Below are 19,327 nucleotides of genomic sequence, written 5' to 3'. Positions count from 1 at the left end.
GAGAACAGTTGAATGTTATGTATGACCTGCAAGGTGCAATGTGTCTTGCAATACTCGTATCATGCATTATGCACACATATGACGAATGTAAACAGTAAAAAAGGAAACAAAAGATTATTGAATATTCAAAAAAGAAAAAAATTTTGCTCAACAGTCCAAGGATACGTTCGGGCCATTAGTGCATATGTTTAAATCAGGTTTCTGCGGAAACCTCGTTCTATCGTCGCTCATAATGAGATTTTCGCGCCTGCGATATCCGCCTTGTCGCAGCGCGAGTCAACGGCACTCGCGCTGGCGCGGCTATATTTAAGCGAGCCATAAGACGATTAGCGTTGCGTTTTTCACGCTCGTATACATGCACACACGTATGTTACACGTACATCCAGGTGTGAGCGAGTGAAACAGGTGTGAGCGCGCGCGCGCGCGCGGATAAGACGGTGCGCGTCTCCCACGATAGAGGACGCGTGCGTATTTTCTCCTTCCTTTTCTTCCGCGAGCAGTCGTGTCCAATATGGCGTGCGTGTTGTGAGCGATGTTAACATGCAGGTAAGTTTCAGAGCGTGCATCTCATCCCACGAAGTTGACCGCGCGCGGTTGATCTCGACAATCGGATCTGCCATGACGTCGCGGTCGTCATCGCCGTCGTGATTGTCGTCGTCGCGAACCGCACGGTCCGACGATCGACGACGCGACGACCCGTCGCGTTGGTCCCGTGCGCGTATGCGTATGTATGCGCGCGCGCGCGCGCGCGCGCGCATGTGTATGTGTGTGTATGGTCAGTCGTAGTTGTACCTCAAGGCCCGTGTGCGGCAAGGTGCGCGTTTCCGCTGGCGGATACTCGCGCGCGTGTAAATCTCTCGTCGCGGATTTTTCACGTCGCGGCTCGTTCCCCGATGACGTTCCTCGCGACGACGCTCGCGCGAACGAATGTAAATACACGGGGCGCACCGCGGGTGGCTGGAGTAAAGTGCAACAATGGCCACAGCCACGGTAAATACGGTGTCACCTGTTAGTGCGCGAGCCAGCAGTGCCGACGCGGCTGACTCCGTTCCACTGGCTATTTTCGGCCCGCGGCTCCGTAACTCGACTTTCGCTTGACTTTTGCGAGGCGGAATCACGTATGGGATATATTATTATTTCGGGAACGTTATTTGCATTCCGACGACGACACGTTCGGCCATGCTTGGGGGAGCATGCGTGTGTATGTGTGTATAGCGCGTGCATGTGTATATGTGTAATTTGATGTGCCAAAGATGTCAAAGAAGTATCTAGGTCATACTTGCGTTATGCGTTGTAACCCTTTGCATGTCCTATGTGGATATAACTGTTTTACTACGCTCTTTCAAACGCGTAGATTGTACGTTTTAAGTCTTTATAAATTCGTCTGGCTAATAAAAGGTTACTATTAGATTTACGAAATATATTAAATTGATACGAAATGCTTTATATTGGATGTATCATGCTTAAACATTAGGCATATAAATTATAAAAATACATAAATTTCATGGATTATTATCTATATTACTATTTTGAATATTTGCATAAATAATGAACACAATTCTGTGAACGGCTTAGAAATATCATATTTTTAGGTTTTATTGATTATTTGCATATTACCAATGATTTTATTGTATTGTTATATTGTCTTATTGAATCGTATGTGTTTTGAATGTAATTCCTTTGAATAATTAAAATCATTCTTATATCTTAATAACAAAACAGTTATATGAAGTTTTTGCCATTCATTAGGAAAAAATGTTAATTAAAAATATTCTTATTCAGGAAAATGTTAAAAACCATCTTATTTTGTTTATACTTTCGCTTCCTTATAATTCAAGTTTATTTGATGTCCCAAACAGATCTCAGATCTAAATTTAAGTATAATTTAATATGTTCTTTTTAAATTTTGATAATTTTTGATAATTTTTTTGTTATTATTGTTCACCTGATACAACTTTAATACTCGTTAAAAAATAATTTTTGGAATAAGTCCTTTTTTATTTAAAAATTCTTTGTTTATATTCTTTTTGTCAAATTTAAACTATTTTGTTTATTCGTCAAATAAGAATAATTATTTTCGTAGCATAATGCAAGAATTCAATAATATAAAAGACACATAGACATTTATTTTTAGAGGTAATTTTATTTGATATCGAAAATATTTACGTTACAAGAAATAATTATAGTAATGATATATAAGTTTCAGCATGATCATGTAACAAATAATACCCTCTCTTCTTCTTAGGTAATCCCCTGCTTTTAACACTTGGACAGATTTCTGTGAATAAGGAGAACGATGTAATCATAGCAAAATAATATCAAAACAATGTACAATGAACTACAGTGGGAATATGCCAGACTGGCATCAATATAACCCTCCACAATCAGGAATAAACGACGTAACATCGACCGCTCAAAATGTCAATTCAGGACACTTACCGTTTATCTCCAGTATCAGCCCGACCTGTCCAACGCAGTTGAACAGTTTGAATCTGAGTTCGGAGGGACTCGAGAAACATCAAAACGATTCCAATTTCAATCCGAGGCACTTTCAGCCGCATCTATCGAGTAATATTTCGCATGGCCATAATGCTGCCGACAACAATCCCCTGGCGTCGATGGTGCAGATGCAGAATTGCATTGGCCATTATGGGCCTTCGAATACGAGAAACCCTATGGTGGATAATCTGAACGGTTCTATGGATCCGAGAAATGCTGCGATAGGCGGTATAAACGAGGAGCTGGGCTATAGGAACAACCAGGTGCCTTTAAATGGGCCTATCTCGCATCTTAATGGACCCAATGTGATGAACATGAATGCACCGCACGCGCCGATAGGGCCACGAAACACCAACGTGAATTCGCATGCTGCCGGTAGGACGGGTCCCCCGCCGTCTTACGTTCCCTGTAAAGGATTATGCTGTAATCCGGATCCCAATATAAATTACCAGCAATGGGAGAAGTATTGCTCTTATCAGAACAACGCGGCCTACAGGGAGAATATTCGCTCGTCCACCGGATACCAGACGGATGCTCGGCGATATGGGAACGAGTACAATTTCAGGAAGGACAATTTCGATGGTAAGGAGATTCTGACGCCTATGGTACCACCACCTAATGGGCTTAATGCGGATCACCGGAGGAACTTTCCCGATTTTAAGTATCGCAAGGACCGCATGCTCTCTCGCAGCTATCCATCATCTTCAGGCATGTTGCAGAACTATCCCGTGCAGAACTACAATTACACAGGAGAGTACCAAAAGTATCCGTACAACGTTAAGGAATATTCCAAGATGAGCGGCATGAACGTGCCGAATCAGACGATGGTTAAACATCCGGAACAGGGCTTCGCGATGCCTCAGCAGAAATATAACAACAAGCAAGTGTCGTATCAAGCCGGTGGTGCCATGATGCCAAACAGCATGCCGTCCACGAATGCTTCGAATCCAAGCATGATGCCACCCGTGCAGAATACTTACTACAATTCGCAGTATCCGAGGAATCTACCAACGGACACCTCGCACGATTGCCAGGAGACCGCCGACAACGCATCCATGGTGAACAGGATGCAAACATCGACTATGCACACTTCCCCGCATTCGCGCTACCAGATGTATCAACAGAAGATAGCGATGCAGAGGTTTTCGATGGAGAATCATCTCAGGGAATTGACGAGGATACCTGGGTACCAATCGCATCCCAAATATAAGGAATGTGTTCATAGATATAGGGAAATACTGAAGTTGCAGCAGTCCGTCACATATCAAGGGCAAGTCCAGCAGAGTCCTCCGTGCGTCGCCGCATCGACTGTCAATACCTCTGCCATCCCACCTATAAACTTGCAGTTTGATCAGAATGGCGTTCTGATTAATTCTAATTATATGCCCGAAGGCTTCCCCAGAGTGCAACAACCGGTAAATTCTCAAGTAGTACCGGTAGACAGCTCGGTAGACAAGCAGATCAAGCAGGACGGCAGCGGCGTTCCCGAAATGGCCAATCGCAACGTCCAAAAGCCGGAGCAAGTGGTTTCGCAACAACACGACGGCCACGTGACTGCTTTGTGCGCGGAAAGCGGGCAGAAGCAAGACCAATACCCCGCGCAGAAAAGCCTCGATCAGAATCAGTTCGAAATCCAGAAGGCAGGGAGCGAGACCTTCAATAATCTGACTGTGAACGCGAGTGACACGGCTATACAACAAAAAATGTCCAAGGAATTCGCCGACAAGCCGGAGCTCGACGTACGGCAGTTTCTCGCCAACTGGGACGAGTCGGAGGATGAGGATGGCGCGACTGCCAGCTTACCGAGCGCCATTCTGAGCGACTCGACACCGGTGGTGGTCGTCGGCTACGAGAATGTGGATCTCACAGGGAAAACGTTGGAGGGTCTAGAGGTCTCCAAGCCCGAGGGGATCGCTCCTGGTGTCATAACGTTCGAGAATCAAGAGAAGAGCAACATCGGCGTGGTGCCGGCGCAGGATTGCCTGACGATATCGTATTCATCCGCGGAAAATGTCGAGATTGCGAAGGACGCAGCGTGCAAGGCCATCGCGAAGGAGGGCATCGTGCGATCGGGCGGTCACATCATACAGTGCATAAGCAACGGGCCTGACGAGGTACCGACGATACATATAGTGGACAATTTAGAAATAGGTAGCATTCTACAGGTCACCGATGGTCAGGTCACGGAGGCTCTGGAGAGACAGGATGCGGTGTCGTTTTTTCAAGAGGGAACGGGCGCGATAACCATCGAAGCCGATAAATTCAAGAAGACCGATGGCGACGCTGCGATTGAACCGGCCGCGGCAGAATACAACGCCGACTTGAGCAAAAAGAAATACGTTGTCGAAAGTTCCTCTCCATCTAAACCGGCTGAGGTTACGTCGCAAATGTCGCGAGTAAGTGAGCAGGAGATCGCGGTTCTACCTACACCCGCGAAGGACAATTCGGATTCCGGAAACACGAATCTGAAGAAGCAGAGCAGTTTCGCGAGCGAGGAATCTCATAATCCGGACGATATAAGCCTGCCGGATCTGCCCACATCCGAATGCACCCCGATCTCCACTACGCTGAACACGCCGATCCATTCCGACAACGAGGAATCGTCGGAACGTGTCGAGGATCTCACGATACCGGCGAATCCGATCGAAATTATACAGAACAGTCCTATGATCAGTTTCACACAGTCGCCGCCGAAAGGGGAGCCCTACGATCATTTGAATAGCGAGGGAACCGTCAGGAATAAGTCAACCGATTCGTTAGAAAGTGAATATCAAACGGAGAATCGCTTCAAAAACAATGACAATGATGGCAATAGTAATATGCTCGCTCACGATACTATTCTTGGCACATTTGAATTTTCTGCGAATATTGATAAAAATGATGCTACAATATCTGCGAAAAATAATAAACAATGTGCGAATCTGAATGGAACTTCTGCTTCGGTAAACAGCGGTGAGAAAGTGTTCGCTCTCGATGACCAAACGGATACTGTAGGGGCCAATAGTATGCGTATGACTCTGACCTCCGGCGAGTATGAATTAAAGATCGTGTCAACAGGAATGCAGAATAAATCGGCACGGGATTATAAAAATTTAATGAACGAGCGTCGTCCTAATGAATCTCAAGCGGTGAGTCCGGATGTTCATAAAAAATTACAAACGGAAACGAGTGCGATGAAAGCAGATGACACTTTGCCCAATGAGACGAATAATTATCCTGTTGATGGTCACGATGACGTTAATTATACCAGAAAGAAATGCGTTTCGACCGCGAATTGCGAGTTGACTCAAACGGAGGCAACGAACATGGGAAGTTCATTATCGAATGACGCTGCTTCTAAAATCTCAAGGCCAGGAGATAGCTCGCAAATTGTTAGAAATAATTTAGCTATATCACATAGTACAAAACATTTGGCATTGAATAACGATAAATCGAGGAAAGGCGAAGTGAAGGAGAAGAATCCTTCCTCGGAAAAGAACGCCAGCGATAACAGATCGATGAGAATCGATGCGAAGGATTCTCGAAACGTTAAGCTCGCGGATCACAAGAGATCTGTTACGAGTGATCAGGACATTTCTCACCGGAAGAGATGTCTGTCAGAAAATACGACGAATAGATGCAGCGAAACCATCGTACATCACAGTAAACATACTCAAGAAGCATCGGTATATAAAAATAAATCCTGTACTGTCGAAAATTCGAAAGGATCCGACAACTCGCATAATAAACCGAAAGTGATCGAAAACATTAGTATCGACGACAGCGGAGAAAGAATGCGGCTTCTGAAAAAATACAGGAAAATGAAGTATAAATCATCCAGCGTTGGGGAAATTCATGATAAAGGCAAGGATAAGCAGGAGACTTCTCATTATGCGGCAAATAAAAAATACCATTCTTCGTCGAATTCTGACGAGCGATCTATGTCGCAGTCTTGCGATAAGCATCTGTATCAGAAGGAAACCGTGAAGTCTAAGTCACCCGAGGAACCAGAAGGGAAGCGTGCGAACATCTTGAAGACATTTGTAACCAAGAATATAAATCCCGACTTTGCCATTCAGGTCACAAATGTGAATTTAAAACTCAAGGATAACGATCACCAGAAAGAATCGCAACATTCGGGAGAGGAGGCGAAGAATAGTGGCTCTCTTGATGCGATCAAAATTGAGATAAATGTATCGTGCACAGAACGGAACACGACGGAGAAATTGTTGCACGAGAATATCAAGAACGCTGTCGCTGAGACGATCGGCCACCTGACGAATTCGATCTCGAACGGGGCCAGATCGAATTCGACGAGTATAACGGAAATTCAGTGCGAACACAAAGCGGATGGCCGCGATTACGAAAAGCGCAATCGATCGCCGCCCGCTGTAATGGATGCATCTACGTATAACGAAGCTCAAGAGGATCATAGCAAGGAAGACGCGAATAGCGAGACAGCCGACTCGCTTTCGAAGAAGAGGCGAAGTTCCTTGTCGGAACGAGAATTAATCAATAACGTATACGAAACTACCGGTACGTTCTCGAATACTCGTGCGAGATCGTCCAGTTGCGACGTGATATTACGTGGTGATATTCTTTCAGGTAATATTGAAACTGAGCTGACATCAAGCGCCTTGGAAAGCTCAAAGTCGGAGCACGCGGCAATCAGAAGGAGAAGCGGGCATCAAGACACGGAAAGAAAGATCACTGCTACTAGCGAAGAATTAAAAGCATCTTCGAATAATTCGTCATATTTAAGCTCAACATCGAGGAATGTCAGCGTACAGAAAAAGGAGCATCAGGAAGCGACCGCCGCTTATTCATGCAAGGGCGCACGAAATTTACAAGACGACACCGCGTCTAGATTAAACGCGGTTCCGTCGACTTCCTCGAATTCAGCGGATCCCTTGAAAGACACCAATTATGAGAACACCACGCATTTCGATTATGATCACTTCGACGTTGCGCCGAATGACAATACGGACATCGGCGACAAACGTATCGACAAGTGGAAAAGATCAAAGAGAGACGATGGTAGATTCAGCAACTTCGACCTGTACGAAACCGCCAGCGGTTACGTAAATCCGACCTTCTTCAGCGCGGACGAGCTGGAGAATTTAAATACAATTCCTGTGTACACTACCAAAGATGGAAAAATAACCTACAGTCCTAATCCTCGATTCACGTACCGCGAGCTAATTATGGAGGCTCGTGCGAAGGACGGCCACGGTAATGCCCGCGAATCATATTTTGCGAGATCTCCATCGTATGATTATTACAATTGCTCCAAATTACGAAAAGTCTTCAAGAGAAATCGCGATGTTACCAACGCCAGTAGGAAGAGGGATATCGATCCTGTCGACGCCAAGCCCGTGGCGAAACACGCTGATTATTTGCCAAATCGGAACGCCACTCACAAAAGCGCTAACTGCGCGAAAGCCCGAAGTACCTCGCATTTGGAGTTTTTCAACGACGATGCGGATAAGTTATACATAAACAAGAACAGTCAAGAAAATAAAGAGAGTAACAAGAAGGATATCGTAGACTTGGACTTTCTTGAAAAACAATATAATCTGGACAACGAACCAACGTCCAGCGTTAAACATTATAAGGCGAAAGTGTTTGCGGATGATCTCGAGAAAGCGTATAGCGAAAACTTTGTGTTCGATTCGAATTTATTACTGGGACCAAAAACTGCTTGTTGGGAAGAAACAATGGAATCGATCAAGTCATATTCTTCTCACATTGATAGGAGAAACAGCAATAATATGAAAGAGTTGAATTTCGGTGAGATATTCACTGCGGAGAAACGACTCGATTCTTTCCCGTTTCTGCCTGTGGAACAGGATTCTTTAGACAACAGTAATTGTAAGGCGAATTGCGATGTGACAAACGAGCCGTTACATTGCGACTATCCCGATGATCTACATTCGATTCGGGGCGAAGATTTGCCGTGTGAACAATTGGACGCTATCTCGTGTAATGAACAAGAAAATGGATGTAATAATCGGGATGATGCATCAGCAGATAATGATAAGCCAGAAAACATGCATAATACATCATTGAATGTGCAGAATGAAAACGATGAACATACAAAAAATGAAGAATCTCGATTTGATGAACCTAAATTTGGTGCGATTGAACTTACTGAGAGAGCACGATCTTGTTCTCCTAAAATAGCAGACGAGAAAATTCACGAGTCAGAAAATAATGAATGTTCTACGGATTACATTAAGGATAAGGAACCCTCAACGGAACATCAGGTAGACAATACGGATCTTCATTGTGCTGTTTCTCCAAAAGAAGATAAATCTGTTGCTGAAGTTGCAAATATAAAAGAAGTCTCGGAAGAGTTTGTCAAAGAAAACGAAGATTCTGTCAAAGAAAACGAAGATTCTGTCAAAGAAAATAAAGATTCTGTCAAAGAAAGCGAAGATTCTATCAAAGTTTCAAGTCCATCTAAATCAAACGTTGAATTTAGGGATGCACTCGATGAAACAAAAAACACAGAAGCAGTGAAAGAATCTACACTTCCTTTGGATAATGAAATCGATAAATCGACGAAAGATGATTCAGACTCTATCGTGAATCAAGAAAGCACGTATCAACAAGTTTCATCACCTTCGATCGATTGCAAAGATAGGGAAGAAATTGCGCCTGCAGTAGAATCGAATATTTCGGCCGAGATTAATTTTGATCAGACAATTGAACAAAACATAAAATGTGACAGAGGAAACCTTGCGGTGTCTACAGAAAACGAATCGATTGCTTCGCAAAATCACCTTGATGTTGTTTCCACGGAACGAACGCTCGACGAAGAGGATAAAGAACGACTATCGGAAAAGGGTGAGGACGAAAATGCACAAAAAACTGAAGTCTCGTTGAAGGATCAAAAGAACGACGAAGTTGTCCAACATGACAGTTGTCCAACGATGACATCTACTCCAGCCGCTGCTTTGGATCTACGAACGGAGGAAAATGTATGCGATTTATTCGGGAACGAGAATCACGAGCAAAATATATCAGAGTTTACTGTTATCAAGAGTATCATTAAAGGCGACAAACAGCAGTGTCATGAGCCTGAGGCGAATCGTAAAAATTGCGATAACATAAGCGATTCCAAATTATTATGCATGGATTCTTCCGACTGCGGAATTTACGTCGAGGACAGATGCACGCTGACGCAAATGTCTGAGCACGATTTCACAGAGGATGACAGCATGGTGCCGATGGTGTGGGAGACGAGCCAAATCCAGGAAGATGCTGTCAATCGTTTATGCAGTATCGACGAGTCGTTGATTGATTTTACATGCGCAGTTAATTCGCTGCAGGATAACTCGCTCTTAGATCACTTGTCCCTCTCGAGGATGTCGTCTATTAAGGAGCCTCGTGCTGTGGGAGAAACCACCGAAATTGAAAGCAAAATGATCGACGAGCCCATAATTGAATCGGTAACAACGATCGAGGAATCTAAAACGACGCAGAGCAATGATGAAAACAAGGAGCGGAATCAAATTTCTTCCAGTAGTTACGAGAAGGTGGCGTACTTGCGTGCAACAGATTGCAACGCTAACACAAAGCTTGTCCCTAAACTCGTCATTAAGAAAAGCGAAACTAGCTCCAAGTTTATTACGAAGATGAGTTCCTCTTCTGTTATGCAAGAAGTCATAACGGCTAACAAGTCGGTTTGCCAGCCGAAAATACCAAAGATGATCATCAGAAACGCGAGGTCCCGTCCGAGTACTCCATCCATCGAATCCGTTCGCGAAGAAATACCCGCAATTCCTCAAACGAACATCTCAGATCGGACTTTGTTTTTGAACGAGGAGTCGTGCGAGAGTAACTCCGAATGTTCTCTGCAGGAATTGAGTTACAGGAACAAGATTCCCAAGATGAAGATCAAACTGGACGAGAAGCACTCCAGTAAGATAGTGAGGGCCGACGAGGACGACGAGGAGATTTGCGTTAAACGCAAAAGTGTAAAGAAAACGATACCAAAGGTGAAGATCAAGAGTACCTTGAGGTCCGACCTTGCGAATAATTCTGTTTGCAACAGCATGATTTCTCAGGAATCGAGAGATTTTGGGAGATACGAGGAAAAGATACCTGTACTGAAATTGAAGAAGCAAGAAAGAAATAGGTCGTCGTCTCCAGAAGTGACGCGAAAGAGACAGAGCTCGAGCTATTCGGAGGTGCCGATCAAAAAATATAAAAGATCGGGACGCGATGCGACGGACCATTCCACAAAACGCAGCAGCTCCTCCGATTCAACCGCGCGGACAAACGCTCAGGAATACGAAACAAAGAAAGATTTCTTAATGCGCATTTCTGAGAAAATTCCCAAAGTAATTATCAAGAGAACGTCGGCCAGCGCGGAGTTCAAGTGCGAGCTGAGTAAGAGTTGTAAAAAAATTATCGCAAAAAGTGCGAAGTGGCAGCCGGAAGTCAAGCTGGAAAGGTACCAAATTCTGGACAGTATGGTGAAAGATTTGAAGTTAACTCTATCCCCTGTTACATTACGAGCCATCGACAAAATGTCGGCGAATCACAAGGATGATCATTGTCGAGAAAAACAGAGTGACTATAAATTATCCAGGTCAAACTCAACGTCTGACTTGTTCCCGGCTAAATGTAAGCAGAGGAGAATGTCGGATTACGACTGTAGAAAAGTCGGCGACGCGAAAATTAACGTGAATTTTGCGCCATCGCAAGATGCAGATTCTAAGGAGTGTACCACGCCGAAAAAGATTGCATCATCCAGAAGTCATAAATCAACTGGGGAATGTCGAAAGGACAATAAACGTAGATCGAGATCTCGTGACAATAATCCACGAGTAGAGGCAGACGTTCCTTCGTCCGATAAGGAAATCAATCATTCATCTGAAAGAGCCAATTCACAGAAGAGTAATTCTGAATGCGATAAGCACAAGACTGATAATCCCGATATCAATCGCGAACAAGCGACGAAGACGGGCGAAGATACAATCTTAAATAAGCTTGACCAGCAGAACGTCCTTGCGAAACACTCGAACAGTTCAAACTTCAAGCTCACATTAAAAGAATTGAAAACAACATCGAAGATAGAAAACTGTTTCGAAAAATCGTCTGGCCCGAGCGAAATGTCGTCCGAAGAAGTCAATTTACAAAGTGACCAAGAGCAGACGAAAGAGCGAGATGATGATTCTTTCTCAAACAAAGTCAATAATAAGATTATAATAAAGAAGGAACGTCTGAATGTCTCCAGCGATATGCACGATGATTGCACTCTGCAAGACTGCAGTGATATCGATTTGCTTAAGGATGACTCCACGAGTATGGAGTTGGATAATTTCGAAATGGCTACTAGCACTGTAATTAAGGTCGAGTCCTCCGAAGATGAGAGCCAGTCGACCATAGAGATCCTGCCTGCTTTACCGGATAATGATCATAGCGAGCTGGAGAGGCACGTGGAGGATGGCGATAGCGAGCAGTTGTATTCAGCTGACGCAATCCCGACTCAGTTCGAGTTGGAATTGGAAATCACGGACAATAGCAATACAGATCTGTTGGACGTACCGATGCCAAAACTTGATCCTATTACTTCTTACAATTCACGACATGCCATTATTGAAGAGTCAGGCAATCAAATCGCAAAGGTAGGATGTTATAATAAATCCGAAGCTTCTTCTTACAGCAAAAATTCACCTGGGAAAGATAAACGTGTCGTGGATATCGATATCAGCGGCAATAGATCTGCATTGGAGGACGATTTGGCTGGTTCCGTCAGAGAGATCTCTTCTAAAGCCTCATGTTGCAAGGCGGCAGGTTTCGCTACAAAGGAAAATTTCTGCTGCAATGACTCCTTGATAAAAGAAGTCCTAGCGGCTAAGGAGACCTTGAAGAAGTGCCTTTCGAAATCTAAATGCGAAGTACAGATTAGCGCGATACAGGGTAACGCGAGACCGAAGACAGCCGCGGAGAAGAAGCAGGGCACGAGTTTTACTATGAACACTTTCTCGGAGGCACCTTCGAGTGACGCTTCTCCAGGCTGTCATAGCGACGCTACGTCTCAGAAGAACTCGACACCCGTGGCGAATAAACACAAGACTGAGAATATATCTAATGCCGAGAAGTCTGATAACAAACATTCCAAACAAAGCAAAAGTTCCTTCGTGAAGAAGAAATCGAAATCACCCGAGAAAAACGAAACGGATTCCAAGGAGAAGGTGAAGGATACTTCCGAAAGCACTACGATATCCTTGAAAGCTTTCAAACGGCTTGGTCAAACTGTTTCGGATGAGAGTTCAATTCATACTGTATACTTGAACGAGAAAAGAAAGAAGAATACAGTGGACCGAGTTGACGATGGTGTTCCTCACTTGAAAGATCCACAATGGAAAAAGGAAAGTCGGATGTCATCCTACAAAATTCCCAAAATATCAAAATCCACCGATCAAAGGAATAACACGAGCAATGCGAAGGAAAACAAGCCAAAGGAAGATAATATGCCGATACTGGAACCCGAAGTCGACGTAGATTTCAACGCGAGTTCGGACAGAGACAGTTCCAGATCCCCACCGGTCATCACGATTCAGGATAGCGAGGATCTCAATGTAACGGAATCCAAACTGACGGATGATAAAATCATATTGTCGAGTATTAAAGTCGAGAGCGATACGAAGGACATTCATAAAAAGAGCGAGATGTCCATCGCCGAATTTATAACTCAATTAGCTTATCACGAGAAGGTAAGAAAAAAAAATTGTTTTATTTATAAGTCGTTATTCTCTTTAAAGGATATTTTATTTCTTTCCGTGGATTTGGGGCGTCTTTTGCTCATCCCGTTTTCTCTCCCGCAGGCGACGATAAAGCATAGGCGATACTGCAATCTGTGCGAGAGATGGTTCCCTACAACATCGCGGCATCGACGGCATCTGGCTGGATATCAACACCGTCACATAGAATTGACACAACGTAGAAGCATTCATGCACTGTTCACGCTCTTTACGGGCATGCCTTGTCCCAGGCTAGTACCGGCGAATGTCATACGAAGTGATTGCTCCATAGGTGAATTAACGCCGTTACAAATTGCGGTACAGGTACGTCGGTACATTCCTTTTTCACTGTTAACTATCATGCATATTATTCTCCTTATTATTTAATACTTTATTACGCATTGATTATTGTATCATAAGAATTTACATGTATAATAATGTAATAGTCGGCTTGCATATTTCTTTGATATATAAATAATGAATATATTATCTTTTTTCTTAGGATGTCACAAAGTGTTTCGATCGCACACAGCAAAGTCCTAGGAAAGAAAACGACGTTGATAAATGAATCGCGAGTAAGTTATTTGGATTATAAGTTACGGTTACTGTGATTACATAATAATGGCTTACAGTGCAATCTTCTATAGGCATTGTCAAAGATAATGAAAGATAATGCGAATATTTTATATCGCAATTAAATCGCAAACGGTTAATTGGTTTGCCACTATTAACATCGTCGGCCATCGAAATTTTATTTGCTAGATACGAATGCTTTAAAAAAGTTTGCTGATTTTTTAGCTAAGTCAACTGATGTGGGTCATCATTAACAAAGAGTTACCCGAGGTACATTTCTAGCTCGCATTATTAGACGTTTTAGCCAAAGATTTTAGCAAAGCTAAATAATACACGTTCGATTATTTACACTTTCTCAAGAGAGACTACGGTCTTTAATTTGTACAAAGTTTTATGAGTGATGTTCAATTTGCTGAATGTGCTCACATTGCGAATTTTTATTTATATTATGAAGAGACTTATATATAAAACACGTAGATATAAATACATACACGCGTACATATGGGTATATACATACAATTCGTCATTCCAGTTTGCAAAAATATGTACACTGGCAACGTTATGTTAGTAAAAAATGTATACGGTTAAAATTATATAAAAAAAAAGGTACGTTTTATGATACGATTATGTCTCTGATAGAGACATTGTACAAGGGAAAATAAACATGGGAAATGAAACATTCCTACATATAGATATATGTAAAAGAACCTGAGCTATGAGATATCACAATAATTTATCTTGCGTAATGAAGAGTTTACTTAATAGATCTATTTGCGATTTATATATAAAGAAATCGAATTCACTGTGTGTTGGTATTAAGTATACTCGAAATGACGAAACATTTTATTTTATTGTTTAAGCGTTATGATTGCTCATAAAATTTTATTTGTCATATTTTATCTAAATGTTGTTTTATTTATAATATTTTATTGATGTTACTTTAAATATAATGATATCAAATCGTGTGTCGTAAAACGGGTGAAGAGAGAGAGGAGATATACATGTATATATATATATATATTCTTCGTAAAAAAACTTTATCATTGCTATATTTATTGAAACTACAATTATAGATTACGCAAAGTAAACAATGTCTCATAGCTCATGCCGTAGTTAATAATGCAAAAGCTGTGGTAAGCGTTAGAAAAGAGAGAATCTGCATCCAGCGTTACTAGATATTGATGAGTACCTATGAATGCCATAACACAGAAGCTCTATTGAATGAAACCCCGTGATATTAATATTAAAGAATTTTCTCGAAACAAGTTCGAGGTCAATCTCAATTTGCGGTACATATAATTTCTCCGTGCAAAATATACGCGCTAAATATACGGGCTAAACATACGCGTTATTATCTCATAATGTGCACAGTGTTCAAGCACTGGATAGTGATGCTCCGCATGATATATCAACCCCAAAGTCTCTATTAACACAGATTTTATATATTACAGTGATAGTTTCATGCTCCCTTCTCACGTGTGTTTTGCACTTTTGATTTTTAAACTATTTAAAATATATATTTAACTATTGAAGAATACAGTTCGATAGTAAACGATACTGAGTCGGAAAGCTTTGTATTGTACATTTTGATTAGAGTGTGAAAACGTGTGTCAAGGGTGATATGATTCCTTAAAGCACTAGTTCCTGGCTTTAGACAGAGTTCTAATAATATTACTTGTTGAGAGGCTACAGTTATATTATACAGGGTTGATCAATTTTATTCGGCGATTATTTGACGCTGTTTCTTAATTTATCTTATGGAGTTCAACACAGAGTGAAAATGTTTTCATCAATTCTAGTTCTGGACCAATTTAACTAAATACAATAGTTAGGTGTGTAAGTTTATGAATTGTTATTGAAGTTAGAGACTTTGTTTTTCTTTATTTGTTTCAAATGTTTTTAGATTTTATTCGCACGAGTGCCTTAAAATACACCTAACAGTATTCGTTGTATCGCGCGTGTTATATATATTATATAAACAAAATTATATATATATATATATATATATATATATATATATATATAAATATTATATATATAAAGATCTATACATATACATATATAAATAAATCTATATATTTGTAGATTCTTAATCTATACGGAACATGTTTATACACGTATACATAATTTTGCCTTGGTTATTGGAGCGTACATGGCTATAATTTTTAAATATATATCGAGAAGTTGAGATGAAATATTTTACAAGTCGCTAATCTGAGAAAAATCAGAATTTTTTATAGAGAACATGTAAAATACTAAAGTTTATTGTTGCTATTGAAACTAGATGCCTATTACCGCCACAAACACACATTGTTTGAAAAACTTTAGTATTGCCATACTGCCTTACATTACTGATATAAAAGTTAATCATCTTTGCATAATCAGTACAATAACGTAATAATGCTACGTCGTTTATTTTACTGCACTGATGAAAACACATGATTAATGTGATTTTATTGTTATAGTTATAATATAACAAAATTATACAATATAAATTATTATTAATAGCAACAAAAAAGAGATTGTTAATTCAATCTGCGAACGTGATGATTACAAAGATTTTTATCTCTAAAAGTTTTTACATATTAAATATATATACAAAATATATGTACAATGTTACGTATTTCAAACGATATCGAGTGATTAAAATAATGAAAGTATATAAAAAAGCATCCGCTATAGAAAAATACAATAATTATTAAAATATAAAATTTGATATAATGAGTCGTTATAAAATAACTTGAATTTTTTCATATATAAGATAGTTACATCTTTGATAATTAATTCTCAATGAATATTGTTATTATTTGTTATATAACTGTCATTATTAGTTTTGAAAGTAATCAGAGTTCTCGAATATATCTTTATAGAATGTCATATGATAAAACGTATATTAATGTTACTACGTTGCAGTAATCAAATCCATAAATATTCTTAAATTTACAGAAATAGAATAGATATTTTATAAAGCGTTAGTTACTCACGATAATATATATTTATAAATATTACATGAGTATATATAATAATATATATACGAGTTCTGCTGTGTTATGATTCAATCAAATCATAAAACTGCTGCTGTGTTTAATTTGTATACTATTAATTATATTGGAAGATATATATGTACAAAAGTTATCGCGCTCCTATAATTAAGGCTTATTGTGTACGTATATCATTGTTGTGTGCTCGATGTGCCTAAAATTTTAAAATGTTGTATACATCACAAGTCCATAAACATATACAATATATGTATATATATTGGAATTGATGTACATGGAATATTTTATGAATCTATACATCACTTGTACATTGCGTAAAAAAGTTCCTTGAACTATGTACAGATATCAAGATTGTACATTAAAACCGTACATTGATACGATGAATCATGTATTCTGCCGTAAGGGAAATTGACAAACTGAAGAACTCTTTTAAATGCCTCGTTCAGGCATTGTTAAGTTACTCGTAATGCCATTTTATGCTAGCGTTTACGGAAAAGGAAGAACTATATTATAATAATGCATCATACATGGACGTTACTGATCATTTATGGAATTTCCGATTTGTGCATAATTACTATATCGAGAATGCGCTTTTAAAACGAGAGAATGAATTCCTGTATGAACTTAACAAATGAGAAACGTTAATTGCTCATCCGATGATTGACTAAATTCGCTGCGCGATTAAGAATTACTTAATTTTAATTTTAAACAATTGAATGACGATAGCAGTAGATCGGACTTCTGACTTCCATTAATGTAAATTTGTGTAAGCTCATGCAGGAGTGTTTCCGAAAAATCTCTGTGGGCTAATTTGTGTGATATATAACTTAATATATTGTCGGTACAGATCGCGCGCGAGTTATATACTTGTACTCGATTATTTACCGAGATGTATGTATCTGTTTATTGTATATTTATTGCCCTGCATTATTTATAAATGTGTGCATAACGCTCGAATGAATTAGCTTTCTGAAATTAGTCAAACATGTATTTGTTCTTATTGAAGCAAATTTTAAAATATATATTTGAAAAAAATATATATATATATATATTATTATTATTATTATTATTATTGAGAAGTTACATATGCAGAGTTTAAAATTGGAGTATAAATATTAGCTTCTTTCATCTTGAATTTTAAAGATAAAACATTTGAATGTGTTTTTTTTTTTTCATTTTATTCTGATAAATTTTTAACTGTACAATTGTATTTTTTAAATGTGAAATCAAGATAATTGACGTGTATTTTTTACAAACTTGTGTGCAACACTGATTCTTAAATTTGTATTATACAATATATCTTCATACGTTTTAAGAAAATCTTATTAAATCTTATAAAATTGTAGTTATATTTTTTATGACATGATTTCTGAATGTTATCTGATATCAAAAGCTAATTCACATTTTGAAAAAGAATTTATATCACACGCATTTTATTGTAATTCGTGTTCTGAGATAATAATTAAGTAACACCGTTAAAAATGATACGTTTTTGATAAATTCTTACAATTAATTTACAAATTTGTGCGTGCAATATTCAATCACTTTGCGCATTGTGTGAAAATTCATATTTTTTACAATTTAATTGAAAGATATATCTAGACTTACAGAAATCACCATTCCTGCCTGAGGGTTATCAACGGAATTGCAATTGTGAAATACATATGTGCAATCATTCCATGAGTAGCAGAATCTGTAAACATAAGGATACAATGAATTTTATGATATGTTAATTTCTGTTATTATATTTACACGTACTTAGGCTATGAGAGTGTATAAAGAGTTCAAGTTATTATAGTCAAAGGAAATAAAGAGTGAAGTGTATAAAGAAATTATTGTATCATTATTCTTTATTCAATTAATATTATAGAATTCTTGTTGATAATTCAATAGTATTCAGAAAGTGAATTTAGAACATAAAATAATAAAAACATCAATAATGTATCTTAAAATTATATTTCGAATATTTAAAATATATAATATTTGTTACTGTCTTTTTTTTTTAGACAAGTTTATACAAGATAAATTGTATGAAGAAATTATTGTTCCTTATTGTACGAAAAAATTCTTAAGATGTACTAATATTTCAAAAAGTGCCTAAGATATTATATTTTGAATAATATTTTAAAATATTTATGATTATTTTTTTCTTGATAATTAAATAAGAAGCTAAAAAAATTGAAATAACTTTTAATAATTTTGAAAAAATTTTTCAAAATTATCTGGAATTAATATAAATTTTAGTTGATTCAAATTTCGCGCCATCAATTTATTATTTCGGTTTGGTTCATCGTTCGAATTTCACTTGTCTTCTATTGAAAAATATTTCTCTAGTGACTTGTTTTTGTAAAATGTTTTGATTTCTATCTAATTTGTCCAATCATTTCGAGAAGAGATTAAAAGCCAATTGAGAGGTTGCACACAAGATGCGGCAAAGCGGCAACGTGATAACCAATCACCGTCTTATCTTCTGATATGTAACGAAGTTATATATTAGAAAACAAGATTGATTATGATTGG

At 39.1% G+C, this 19,327-nt stretch overlaps 1 protein-coding gene across 3 annotated transcripts; it reads left to right on the top strand.

Annotated features, from left to right (window-relative positions):
• Positions 1-113: 113 nt before the first annotated feature.
• Positions 114-18,639, top strand: LOC105428197 (uncharacterized). Of its 3 annotated transcripts, XM_011640356.3 has the most exons (5): positions 114-546; positions 2,246-7,014; positions 7,084-13,208; positions 13,320-13,559; positions 13,738-18,639. In XM_011640356.3, exons 2-5 carry the CDS (start codon positions 2,334-2,336, stop codon positions 13,801-13,803), a joined length of 11,112 nt encoding a protein of 3,703 aa, XP_011638658.2. In that variant the 5' UTR covers positions 114-546; positions 2,246-2,333; the 3' UTR covers positions 13,804-18,639. The 3 variants fall into 3 exon arrangements, with proteins under 3 accessions (XP_011638658.2, XP_011638656.2, XP_011638657.2); XM_011640354.3 differs by having other exon boundaries at positions 2,246-13,208; XM_011640355.3 differs by lacking the exon at positions 114-546 and adding an exon at positions 777-1,118 and having other exon boundaries at positions 2,246-13,208.
• The last annotated feature ends 688 nt before the right edge of the window (positions 18,640-19,327 follow it).

The sequence above is a fragment of the Pogonomyrmex barbatus genome, unplaced genomic scaffold (genome assembly GCF_055798465.1).
Source record: "Pogonomyrmex barbatus isolate J1 unplaced genomic scaffold, ASM5579846v1 scaffold14, whole genome shotgun sequence".
Lineage (NCBI taxonomy): Eukaryota > Metazoa > Arthropoda > Insecta > Hymenoptera > Formicidae > Pogonomyrmex > Pogonomyrmex barbatus.
The sequence above is the reverse complement of the archived record's forward strand: the minus strand, read 5'-3'. Positions and strand labels throughout refer to the sequence as shown.